The 13,164-nt window shown below is 38.7% G+C and overlaps 1 protein-coding gene across 1 annotated transcript in view; it reads left to right on the top strand.

Moving 5' to 3' along the window:
• LOC139718534 (band 3 anion transport protein-like) overlaps positions 1-13,164 on the top strand; it is a 149,537-nt gene that overhangs the window by 81,551 nt on the left and 54,822 nt on the right. Inside the window, exon 3 of the mRNA XM_071630006.1 lies at positions 259-1,012. Within this exon, the coding sequence (XP_071486107.1) occupies positions 259-1,012 (754 nt within the window). The remainder of the gene's footprint in view (positions 1-258; positions 1,013-13,164) is intronic.

The raw sequence follows: 13,164 nt of genomic DNA, 5'->3' as shown, positions 1-13,164 counted from the left end.
TCTTTTTTGATAGCCTGATGACAATGAACATGACAATAATGATAATGATCAGGAGTTACATGTATAGGAAGAGTGGTATTCATAGTTGTCTGTAGAGTGAAAACAAGAAATATCAGCTACATATTTATCATGATTATTACCATCTTTAATGTAATCATTGTTGATGTCATTTTATCTCTTATCTTTCATATGATGACTACTGTTACTGTCATCATCAGTGTCATAACCATCATTATCTTTCTTCTTGTCTTTCGGCAGGCATCAGCCCCCTTGCTACCACCTCGCACCCCTCCAACCAGCCCATCCCCTTGGAGCAGGTGTGGGTAATTGATGAGAACAGGGCAAAGGTCAAGGAAGAGAAGAGAGAGGTGGAGGAGCAGAAGAAAGAGATGGAGGGGGAGGACCAAACTGGGAGCGGTCCCGAGACGAGCCCAAGTTCCGCGGAGCGTCCCACGCACCAGACAATGGCGCAGCATCTGCTCAATCGCAGCAGCAGCTGCCGGCTGCCTGCTGGAGAGCGGGGCCAGACGGGGACCTCGCCGCTCGCGGGAAAGCCGCGCTCCTTTGCCTCCCATGAGGACCTTGCGACCGCCGAGAAGTGCAGCGTTCTAGGAGCGGTGGAGAACGGCAACCGGAGCAGCTCGCTGACGGATGTGCGCGTTCGGAGGCAGCCAGGTCTGGCTATCCCCGTTATTGGTGTTGAGGAACCTTCAGACCAAGATGACGATGATGATGAAGATGAAGGCAGTAGTGTTGCCAAGGACAACCAAGATGGGACACCATTGCAGCGGGAGAATAAATTGAGTCAATCACCCTCACCTTCTCCACCCAGTTTCCTCAACCCCGATCTGGTGCAGAGGTTGAGTTCGCACAACCCAGATGGGAGTTTGGGCAGTCTCTCAACCAGGACTGGAAGCGATAGTGATGTGACGCTTAGTGGGAGCAATACACCAGACATGAACGAACACCGGCGCAGTGTTGGCGTTGGTGATAAAAGGGTTCGCAAGAGCAGGTAAGACATCCAATATTTTTCTTACATATTGAAATTAAGCCCTATATTTTGGCATTATGAAGGATTTTGCATCATTGACGTTTATCTTTTTCCCTGGTGTTCAATTCATATCTTGGTCCTGCTGAAAGCTGACTGCCCTACTATGTTATGGTGTAGACTCAGGACTTTTCATAGTTTATCGTAAGGCATAGGGGACATTGGGAGTCCCCTTCTGTCCATATGCCAAAAGCTTTTCATGATACTGTAAAACCAGAAGTTTTCACATGCATGAAACTTTTTCAAATTTCATGAGAAGTCAAGATCTGCGAAAGCAAAATGCTAAGTAAGTAAAGTAAAATTAAAAAAAAGGTTTTGTCTAGAAGTTGCATTGAATGCCAGTGAAAATTTGCGAAAGTTTCATGCCTGTAAAAAGTGCATCAGCTCCCATTTACAAAAAGTTTCTGGTTTAACAGTAAAGTCCAATGCAAGTACACAGAACGTATCACGTATCTAAACAATTGGAACACTGTTTCAGTTTGAATCCCGCTCCACCTCCTGGAACTGTGTGTATGTGACAGCACTGTCTATTTCCTCAGTATAGGGTTCACTTCTGGAGGCTGAAACACATGTGGTGCCGAACAAAAATGCCTTATGCTGCGTTTACACCGAGCATGGGATGGGCAATGGGCCGGGGTTTTGCTATGGTGCACCAAAAGGAGGCATGTCTGGTTCTGTTAAACAGAATCAGTAATTCGGTACAAAATCATCCAAAATGTTAATGTCAAAATCAAGAGCAACGAAAACTCAACAGGAGACGATTGATTTTGTAGCAAAATTATTAGCGGGGAAGTAATATTGTAACAGAACTAGACATGATTCCTTTTGGCCCACCATAGCAAAAACCCTGTTCCATGACCCATGCTGGATTTGGTGTAAATGCAGCTTCAGACCAATTTTCTTAGTTGTTGTTGTTTTTTTAGTCTGTCCTTTTTCTATCTCATTCTCTATCTTTTTATTTGTCTGCCATTTGTTTGCCTGTCATTCATCACCAAAGCTCAATTTTAAAGCACTCTTCCTAAAACATTCTCTAATTAAAGCAGCAATCACATCTTTATCAAACATTGCATGATATCGAAGAATAATGACAGGGCAATTAACTTATCAGATTCGGGGCAATTTTCTCGAGTGGTAGAGTCAAGCTGAAAGCAAGCACTATTCGGTGATTGCATCTAGTTTGTCTCGCGAGTGTCATTTTAACTAAGTTACTCTATGAGCACCCTCTCCACACTGGTGGTAAGAAGCTGGCTAATAACCCGTTGAAGATGAGGTGATATTGCTGCAACACGCATTTCCCATAGACCCCAGCCCGAGTATACTCTGGACTCGTCTTCAACGGGTTAAGGGTGTCTGGCTCCCTGATGAAAGCTGGTGGTGAGTGATAGGGGTAGGGCTCTCTGTGCTAAAAAACAAACAAAAAAAAAGTTGTTTGCACAGAAGATGCTACCCTGGGGAAATAAGATGGCATTGTTATTACTATGATGTGACTGATGTCACGGAAAAAGCTGTAATTGCAGTCAGAACTGTGTGTCATCTCATTTTGAAGAGGTTTTTTTTTCATTTTGTTTGATATGAAACATTCTATTTGATTGGATCCTTCATTTCCTGGCAGAAGTTAGCAGCAGAAATAATCATTTTGCCATCATCAAATTGGCAACTCTGAATTTCACTGCATCTCTTATACTCTATATGCCGTATATTTCACAAGGTTTTATTTTTCATGAATTTCACGTTGGGTGTTATGATATCATCCAAGTATGCCTGTTTTGACATAAAGATCCCACTGAATAGTGCAATCAGCATCGCTGTCCACATTGCAAGAAATCTTGTTTCAGAATTATCACAGTAATTTGAGAAAGAGTGTGATAATTCACACCATGGCATGTGTGTGAAAACTAGAGCCAAAAATCTCAAATTTCTGTCCCGTCATTCAAAAATATGAATGACTGAACAACGCACAAAGGACAGTGTCACCACTACGGTAGATAGATATCGGGCATGCACAGCTTGAGCTTGATAGACAGATTATCGTGATTAGCAATTACCATTATATTTCTGTCCGTCTAAACCGGCACCAAAAAAAAAAAAAAAAAAATCTCAAGATTTTGATCATGATCGTTATCCTGCAGTTTAGACTGTGTGAATGCGACTGCTGTCCTGCTTTTTAGTGTTCAATAGTACTTTTGGTTTGCAGGGACCTAATTTTCAATGCCATAATTTTGATTGATTGTCAAATTGCAAGTCACAAGGATCCCGATGCTGATAGACCATGGTGCATGAATAGATGTGCCACAGCTCATTAATTCCACCTGCTGATTACAGATCAATCATAATGATAGGGATGTAGCCTTGTCAGGAATGACTACTTATGAAAAAAAGATATACTCGTCATTTTTGTTAGCAGTAATTACCAAGTTAGGGATATAAATGTGCTCTAACTCAGATCATCTCCCTCAACCTTTTGCAAAGACTACAAGTGCTCCTATTTTACACCAGATTTTGTCTGCAGAAGAAATCACATGCTTCAAAGTTTATTTTAAGCAATAAGTAGCAATTGTACATCTTCAGAAGTAAGAAAAAGATCCATGGAGTGATTTTGTTTTTTTGTTTTTGTTTTTTTAGATAAAATTGTTTTTATCTTTTTATTATAAGAGATGTCATACACTTAAATGCATTAAGGTGGAAGTTCAGGGCAGAAGAGGAAGGGTAATATTATGCTATGACTGTGACCATGAATTGAGCACTCTGAAACATAATGTGATATTTTAAGCTACAGTTGGCCCTAGTTTATGTAGAAGAAGAAAGAAAAATAGAGAAATTATCTCCCCAACCTCCTCAAGAAGAAGAAGAAGAAGAAGAAGAATGATAAATGAATAAACTTGGGATACTGACCAACCTGAATACACTCATACTAGATCACAATACAAGCCCCCACCCCATCCTGTATGGACTGCTGACATGTATAGCTCACACTTCATGCGCACACACTAGGAGTTGATATCTTTGTTAGATTTCTCATGAATTTGTCCTCATTGGCTACATAGTGACCAGAAGGCCGAAAGGTTTGGACACAGTAGTCTGGTCACAGTTTAAGTGCATTCTATGATCAGTCATATGCTCAGCACATAGACAAACATACTAGTATATTATTTTACTGAATTACACCAGCTGCATTTCACTAAAGTGTGAGTCTAAGTATTTATGTAAGTAATGTAAGTATTTATCCAATGAGAAAACGCCAAAACAAAGCAAAAACAAATGTTTGTGCTTTGTATTGGCATTTTCGCATTGGAATGTTTTATAACTTTTTTTTCACTTTGTCATTTTATCAAAGTTAACCTGTAGTGGCACTCGATACAAGATAAGTTTGGAATCGCATGTCACTTAAGAAGAAAGGGAATATAGCTCTACTGACAGGGTTCATTCTTTAGCTTTCATTGATGAATATTCAGAAAAGAAAACTTTATTTGGTGGATTATGTTTTGGCCTTATGTCTCTGAACAAATTTGTACATACATATCTTTCAGTAGGAATCCTAAATTACTTTTTGGTTTTGGTTTTGGTTTTGTGCTATGAGCTAATGCTTCTAAATCAAGATATTGACTCCAACAATACCCGTTTTTAGTTTGTTTTTTTCCCCTTTCTGTCAGTGAAAGTGGGAAGAGGAAAGTATCAAGTGAGTTTTACTCACACCATGCTGAAATTCATGTGACACAGTAGTTTAAGTTCAAACTGCCTGCAGTCTGCATGTGTTCAGTAATAGCAAGAAAGAAAAAACAAATCAATCCAGTGAAGTGACGTAGATTTCTACCGTCCACCGAAAGAAGGGGGAAGGGGCAATAGGGAGGGAATCTGTACTTTACCAGAACTTGCCGGCAGCAAGTTATCATCATGTTGCCATTTGTGGCAGAGATTGTCGTCCGAAAACATGGAGGAAGCCTCGTTGCCATTGGCAGTCAATCGAGGTAATGCTCAAGAGTGCGCACTAATGAGAGGGGTGCTTGATAGCTACATAGAAGTGCAAGCTGAAAGTTGCGTGCTTTTACTTGAACTTTTTGTCATTCCGCCACAATGTAACACCAGAAACTTTAAGAAACATAATGACAAAGGTTGTTAAAATGACTGTCTTCAGAGTGTATGAGCTAGGTAAGAGTATGGCAAATGGAGGCATATGTGTATGTGCACATTGGTTATCATTTTTGTTGGTATTCTGTTCTGGTACAAGTATTGTATTCAAGACTGTGATTCCAAATGATATCATACTCCGTCAGATTTATGTAGAAATTTTAGTGAGTCGTGTAGATACAGTGCTTAGCAGAATCATGCCGTAGGACAGACCTTTGATATAGAGGTTGTCAAAGGTCAAACATGTACATTATTTTGTAGGTGGTATTGAGTTTGATATCACATGACTTACTACTGCAATAGAGGGAAAAAATGTCTAAAAGTGACAAATATAAATTCATATTTAAAGGTTTATCACCATTGTGGGGTTTGAACATGATGTATAGACAAGAATATCTGAGATTTTGAGCCCAAAAAAGTTTTTTTTCCAATTCTGAAGAAGTTGTTCGTTACAGATGAAGAGGATATCAATCATAGATGTGCATAGAATGCAGATGAAATTATAAGAATACAAGAAAGCTAAAAGAGGTACAAGCATCATGACTTACCAACCATTTTTGCATGTTTTTTATTTTCAAATGTCAAACATAAGGCTGTAATTCACTAACATTCTTAAAAGCACCTCAAATAAACTATTTTTGGAACAGCAAAAAAGTTTATGTGGTGCAATCAATGGATTCAAAATTGGGGTACCTATTTGTTCCCTGTTACATGTACAACAGGTGGTGACACATTTCTTTTGTACATTTTTAGAAAGGAATTTAGATGAAATCTACGTTTGGGATGATCTAAATTTGGCACAAGAGCTCTGAACAAGCATTAGGAATTTTAACCACCTGTAAATTCCTTTTTTGTCATTTTTGTAACAATAGAAACAGGTGGTAACTTGGCATGCTGCCGAGATTTAGAAGCTGACATTTGCAAAATACAAGTTGAAGTTTATGGTAATCGTGAAATACAGGGGCCCGTTGCATAAAACTTACCGTTGAATTTCAATGGTAACTACCGTCAAAATTAGGCATCACAGCCAATCAGCATCAAGGATTCTAAAATTTACTGCTAATTTGAAGACTTACCGCTAGAAAGGAGCAGTAAGTCCAGCGGTAAGGGTTTTATGCAACAGGGCCCAGTTGCCAAAATTCAGAAAAGTACATTAGTTTAAACCCAGTTCATGCACAACCATGCTAACAGACATCCCATTACGAACACATACTGACATGCACATGATTTAGGTATAGCGAATTGCCTTTTGAGGGCTTGTAATCCACTATGTATTTGACTTGATTTAAGATACCTTTGTGAATTCTGGCCAATGAAACTGACAGAAGTGGAGCATGCATTGGTAAGGAAACACGAGATGGGAAAAGTCTATCACAAAAAAACCATCGGCAGTAAATGCAGGTTGAGGAACATGGTCCATCAAGTAAACTGCATCAGATCTTGAGATTTAAAACCTAAAGTCAGCTGTCAGGTTGATATTGAGATGTCTTTCACACTTTTAAATCAGGACAACTGCTAGGAAAACACCGTACATTCTGCAGAGGTGTGAAGACATTACTTTGCTTGCACCACGGTACGGAAGATTTCTTGTTGGTTTTTAATATCCAAATGGATTTAGAAGTGTTCGAGAGAAATATGCTGACTTGTGACGCATTTCAAATTGATATTGCTGAGCAGGGCTAGAGTGTTTTTTTTTTCACATGAACTTTAGCTGACATAAAGAGGAAAAGGTTCCCTGGGCCCCGTTTTATCAAAATATAAAATTGATTTTGAATTTCCTTACCACACAGGCTGCCATAGACTTACAGTTGAAATCAACTATATAATCAATTTTAAGTCTTCATAAAACAGGGCCCTGGTCTGTTATCTTAACCCCTTCCATAGTAAGAGTCTGAAATACCCATAGATTTTACACAGACCCCACTAGGTTCCCCGTAATTAATGGATTAAGGCTGCTGTCCTATGTTGTGGTCCCTTCAGATCTGTGTAGCCTTTCAATCACCCAGTTGTAGAAGCTTTCGGCAATTGTCGTAACCCGTAAATCATGGTATCCATCAGTTCAATTTATCATAGAATTGGTACACTACTATGTCACAGAGGTACTGTACATGTCAATCCTGTTTCACTTTTCATAAAACTAAAACTTGCTGGGTTACATTTGGCAGTTGTAGAAACCTCTATGCAGCCTTTAGTTATGTTGCTCTAAAGTGGAAGTACTAATTTGAAATCTTGATAGAAAGAAAGAAATCAGGTGACTAGGCCTTCATTCCCATTCAGAGAACCTAGATTAATATCATCTCATATAGTATTTTTTCCTTAAGAATGTAAAAAATGATGGTTAAAATGGATTTGATATCCATCCCTGTTTGATTTGACAGATTACAGAACTTCCCAAGCTGCATACACCAGTGAAAAACAAACACCCAAGAACATCCTAACATTGTAGATACTCAGCTCTCTTTCCAGCAGGTCTTCAGAAGGGGGAGGATCTATAGGGGCGGAGGGAGGGGAGGGGGCATGGTGAAATGCGGTCATGCCCCATTAGGTAATATTGACCCCCCTCTTGTGACTCCTAACTGCTCAGGTGTTTCAAACAATATGCCCAAATCCAGGCGCATATCTTGGGCTTTAGCCCCTCTTTTGTTCAAGACAGTTTGGGTGGAAAGCCGGAATTACATCCTTGAAAAAAGGGCTGATGCTCCTGTGGAGTTGAAGAAAAAGAACATTTATCGTCAATACCTGCTTTTTTCAGTGAAATGAAGGAGGGGTTAGGGAGAACGAGTCTAGTCGATATGATTGACGTGTGGTCATCGCACTGTTCATCGATCTTCATTCCATGAGATGTATTACGGCTGACTAGCTCTTTGAATATTCCTGCCTATTTTTGGCAAAATTCCATGGCTCGGATAAATGTTCCATATATAGAACAAAACCTACTTCTTCTAGATGCTACAATGGGACAAGCTACTCAAAAAACAAGCATTCTGTATATGCCATATATTTTATAGGGAGTCTACATTTTCGGGGAATGGGGACTTCCGGACAATTTTGTAAGTGGTCAAATTGGCGATTGTTATAAAGACAGTACCGAACAGAGAAATGTCTGCATCCATGGCACATTCATGTCGGGATCAGAGTTAATATTGTTGTGTGTTTTTAAATTCGCAAATAGCACTTGACTCATAAAATTTGTAAAATTAAGAACATCACAAAATATTTGATGCATACAGTATATTTTGTGCTTTTTGTATTCATATACATATAGGCTAGCTTGTGTATTTTGCACCAAAAATGTTACCTTGATTGCCTGAAAGTTTATTATCTTTCTAATGATGTTGGTGTACATGTGCATCCTTTCATCTGTTTTGCTGCATAATTTCTTCATGGAAATGCTAGAACTTTGTGACATCTCAAATCTTTCTCACAAGTATCTTGAGCATTCTGAAGAGTCCATGAACTCTGCACTTCACTGTGCTATTTAAGAGAAAGTAAAGTTTATGATTCTAGAGTGACACATTTCCCTGATATTCAACATCCTTTCCACTGTCTTTCTTTCTTCTCAGCAATGCTTAAAATTCCACATTATCAGTTGTTTTGTATTGATTTAAATATTTCAATATATACTCATCCTGTCGATGTCTAACTGTGACCCTGAAATAAGTAAGATCTGGAATGAGCAAATTGCTGGTGAGTGGATGTTAGAATGATGTATTGGAAGAGTTTCTGAGTCTTACCAACAGTCTGACAGCCAAATTCCTCCTTGACCTGCCGTTCCAGCGGTCAGCGTTCCGCATCTGACCACGGGATGTTATCCCCAGTAATGTGGACAGATTAAAGAGACAATGTGAGCCTAATGATTTGGAGCTGTGAGGATAAGTTGCCAGTGCGATTCAATCCATATTTATTGTTGGATTGTGTGCACCCTTCCAGACGGAGGGATTTAGCAAGATTTACTGCTAATTCTCCAGGTCTGGCCACCGCTCATTTAATGTTCCATCATCCGTGTCGACGGTCCCATTAACGGTTCATTTCGCAAATGAAACGCATCTGCTCTTGTTCCCGGGAGCTTACACTCACATACTGCGATGAACATGCTGTGGGGTTCCATTCCATGACAATGTTTATGTTTGTTTGTTTGTTGTTCGTCTAATTTCTATTGGGCATGCCTCCCAATTTTTGTTTTCAAGAAATCAATATCTGATTGTCGGTCTCTGCATTTTTTCACCAATGAGGACTCTTTTACGTTTTCTCTATAACACATTTTGAAGCTTATGTGTATACTTCTGCTGCTGCTAGTATCTGGAAAGTTTAGAGACCCAGATTTTACTCAGGGGTAATGATTTTAACTTGAAACGTGATGAGTACTAAGATTATGAAGGTGGGCCAAATTTTGATATCCAAATCACTTTTCCTTGGAAGACACTTGATAAAACAATGGATTTTAGGAGGAGTTTTTCCTTTTTTATTTTTTATTTCTATATTTGTGTTTATTCATTCTCCCCTCATGGGAAAGATTGCCTTATCAGCCATAGTTCAGACTAATTTTCATAGAGGTCCTTTAAAAATCAGCCCTAAGAAAGGGTCTAAAATCAGTCCCCTTCTTGTGATAACTGCCTCCTCTTCAAAATTTTTAATCTCAAACTTTGTCTTGTGTGTTCTTATCATTTAGGAGATGCAAGTATTGAGATACCCCTTTGAATACTTTATTTGGAGATCTGTTTAATTCATTTCCTCTCAATAGAGAGAGCTGTGATGTTAAAAGCGCTGCACAAGTTCTTGTAGTAACTCTATAGGTGAGTTCTCACTGGTAGCAATAAACCAGAGAGTTACTGACATTCAGAATGTCAGTTGGAAGATTTCAATTCAATTCAATTGAATTGATTTCAGGCAAGTTCCTGTGCATTCAACGAAAGACCCAAAATGAGAAACCCATCTCCGACATAATGATGCAGGTAAAAAACACAAACAAAAAGCAACTCTGCTGATCTTTCACAGGTTTTAACTTACTTAAAAGGCCATTATACCATTAAAAAGTATAGTGTCTGCTAATGTGACAGTGTCCCCAACCTTGACACATGTGTCCACATAAGAGAACAGGTTCTGTGCATTTTACATGCATCCTGCCCCATTTCTTTCTTTTTTCTTTTTCTTTTTCAGTCCAGACATCCATCCTTGAAGCAGAAAAGTCTGGCACATGTGGACATATTACCAAAGGGGAAAAAAATAGAATGAAATGAAAACGACACTTACAGTGTAGAGCATACCACAATGATTGTTTTAATGGATTCTTCTACCAGTGTAAATGGTGGATCTAAAACTAGAGCACAGGTTATGTCCGTTATTGAATTCTCTTTATATTTTCTTTCAGTTGTTCTGTGCATGTAATATCACAATCTGTAGTAGTCTCGTCATCCAGCAATGGCATTACTGAAATGTCAAAAATTCATAACATTTGAATGGATTGTTCATTTTTCCTCTAACTTTCAGTGATGTACGTGTTCTACTAATATCGCTGCATTCACTCGATCCACACATACAATTTTGTACATCAAGGTGAATTTGTCCTTTAAAGAACCCAGACTCCTTCTTCTAAGACAATGCTCTTTGATCTAATCCGAACAATGCATCAGCGCCTCCACCTATGGTAGACCAATGGGAGCATGAATCCTGTCCCATCGAGCATTGATTCGCGAGGACGTCTGTTGAATTGATTTCTCCGCTTCGCATGCCACTTGTGACCGAGTGTCTGTATCGGGCTCGGCTAAGAAAAGCCTTGGGAGAGGTAGATGGTATAATTACCGGGATTACAAAGATTTCATGCTTTTGAACTTTCCCTACGAGTACTACCCAGTCATGAAACTCATTGATATCTCTGATATGTTAATTTAACTCTAAAAGGGGGAAAATGACACTTGGTGTTATCAACTTTACATCATCTTGCATTAAGGTGTAACTTGATCCACTCAAATTTCAAGTTTATCTTAGTGGTAATAGTCAGGGTTAGAGTTTGTTTTACTCTTTGTATATCATCATGTAAACCCCCTGTGTGCCATATTATTTTGAGACTGCAACACATGTGCACATATGGAAACATTCTATTTCTCTAAGGCATGTACAATTGTACTGTAAAACACGATATATTCGTGGCATTAAAATTTCGTGAATTCCGCGGAGCCAATGGCCTTTCTTGCAGCATGAAATTTTCGCGACTTACCACTGGCATCCAATGCATATTGTATGCAAGAACTTTCGCGTGCATTTTAATTTCGCGAATGTTGCCGCTCGTGAAATTCACGAAATTAAAATGCTTGCGAACGTTCCTTGTTTTACAGTAACTTTTTCTGGAATCATTTATGCCAGAAATGCAGTTCAAAGTAAAGTTGTAGAAATAAAATTGCAATCTTTGCTGTGATGGAAATTTTGTGACAAAGCTTCTGCAAAATTGTATTGTAGGTCATGGTTACTCATACTTTCAATGAATAGGTTAAGAAGGCATGACTGTTATTTCACTGTCAGTATGAATGCACTTCAAATGCTGCTGTGAAAGAAGAGATGAGAAAAATTATTTGTGCACCTCAGACACTATTGGACTAATCATGACGGAAGGGCAGTCAATCATACTGAAATAAGAGAAGTAGTCTAATTTTCTCATAAACCCATCCAAGCCCTGAGATATGGGATATTAAAACTGCTGGATGTTTACTCAATGATCAACTTTTATAAACAATCACCTCAAGCTATAAACAATCACCTCAACCTGTTAAGCCATAGCAACCAGAAGCACAATTTCTTTAACCCTATGCGCGCTTTGATTGCCAATAGGCACACAAAACTCCCATAGCGTTGTACAAACTGTCCTTATTCTCTGGCACAGAAGGGGTTAGCCTCTTTGGAGGTGCATGCTTTGTAGTGATGTGTATGATACACATGTGTGTTCCATGTGCAAGAGAGGACATTTTCATAACAAAGTTTTATACACCTACATTGCAGTTTTAGCATCTTAGTTGTTGTTGAGATTTTTTTTCTTTTTTTGTCTGCTTTATACAAGGTAATATGTGTGTGTGTGTGTGTGTGTGTGTTTGTGTATGTATGTATGTATAAAACATTCTTCATGTACATGATATGTAAATATCTACTATATCTTTATATTCATGAACATGTATGATAAGGTTCATACAGCCCTATATAAAGACAAACAAACTAGGGCCAAGTAATGGAGATATAACCTGTAAATTTTGTTTCACTAAGTTTATGGCTCATGTAGAGCTCCTGCCATAAATTTTAGGGTGCAGATGATGAACATTGATAGTTGTCTTCTGTGGGAATATTATTGTTCATAAATCACAAACTATGACATAATAGGCAGTCTTAGACACGATTACTTACTGATTGATACAGTCTAGACTGTGAAATAACCAGTAAATTACACCAAATTGTCTGCTCTTGACTTTTGGGATGCCACAGCGAGGCAAGCTGATGTTTATGATTGCTCAGAGTCCGCACTGTGCAAACACAGCTACAAACTCAGTTTATGGTGAGCCTTGATATCTCTCCCTATCTCTCTCTCACTCTCTCAAATGCATGCACACTCACAAACATATTGATATATCATTAATCATAAACTCCATCATGTTGCATAAAGAGTGATTTTGTAACTTATTGACTATGATTTCGACTAGAATGATATCATAATCCTTCCCCTAACTCTAACCAACAAAAAAAATAAAAAGAAGAAAAGATATACCTAAAAATTGAATTGTCATGTTCTATAATGGTAGGGAAAAGCTGACCAATATTGACAATCCCTAAACTGCAAACTTCAAGATTGATTGGTATCTAGAGTCTTATAGTTTGGTTTTTTAGGATCACTGTCAGAAAGACATCACATTTTGCCAAACTGTGTGTTTAGAGAGTTTGGTTGTCATTCTCAAGAGGCTTTCATTTCTAAAGGTAAAGCTGGTGTGGGTCTCCTAGCAACCGCCTCCACCCAT

Source organism: Diadema antillarum, unplaced genomic scaffold, assembly GCF_040938485.1.
Source record: "Diadema antillarum isolate AM-2024a unplaced genomic scaffold, OU_Dant_1.0 scf00000095, whole genome shotgun sequence".
Classification (NCBI taxonomy): domain Eukaryota; kingdom Metazoa; phylum Echinodermata; class Echinoidea; order Diadematoida; family Diadematidae; genus Diadema; species Diadema antillarum.
The sequence above is the reverse complement of the archived record's forward strand: the minus strand, read 5'-3'. Positions and strand labels throughout refer to the sequence as shown.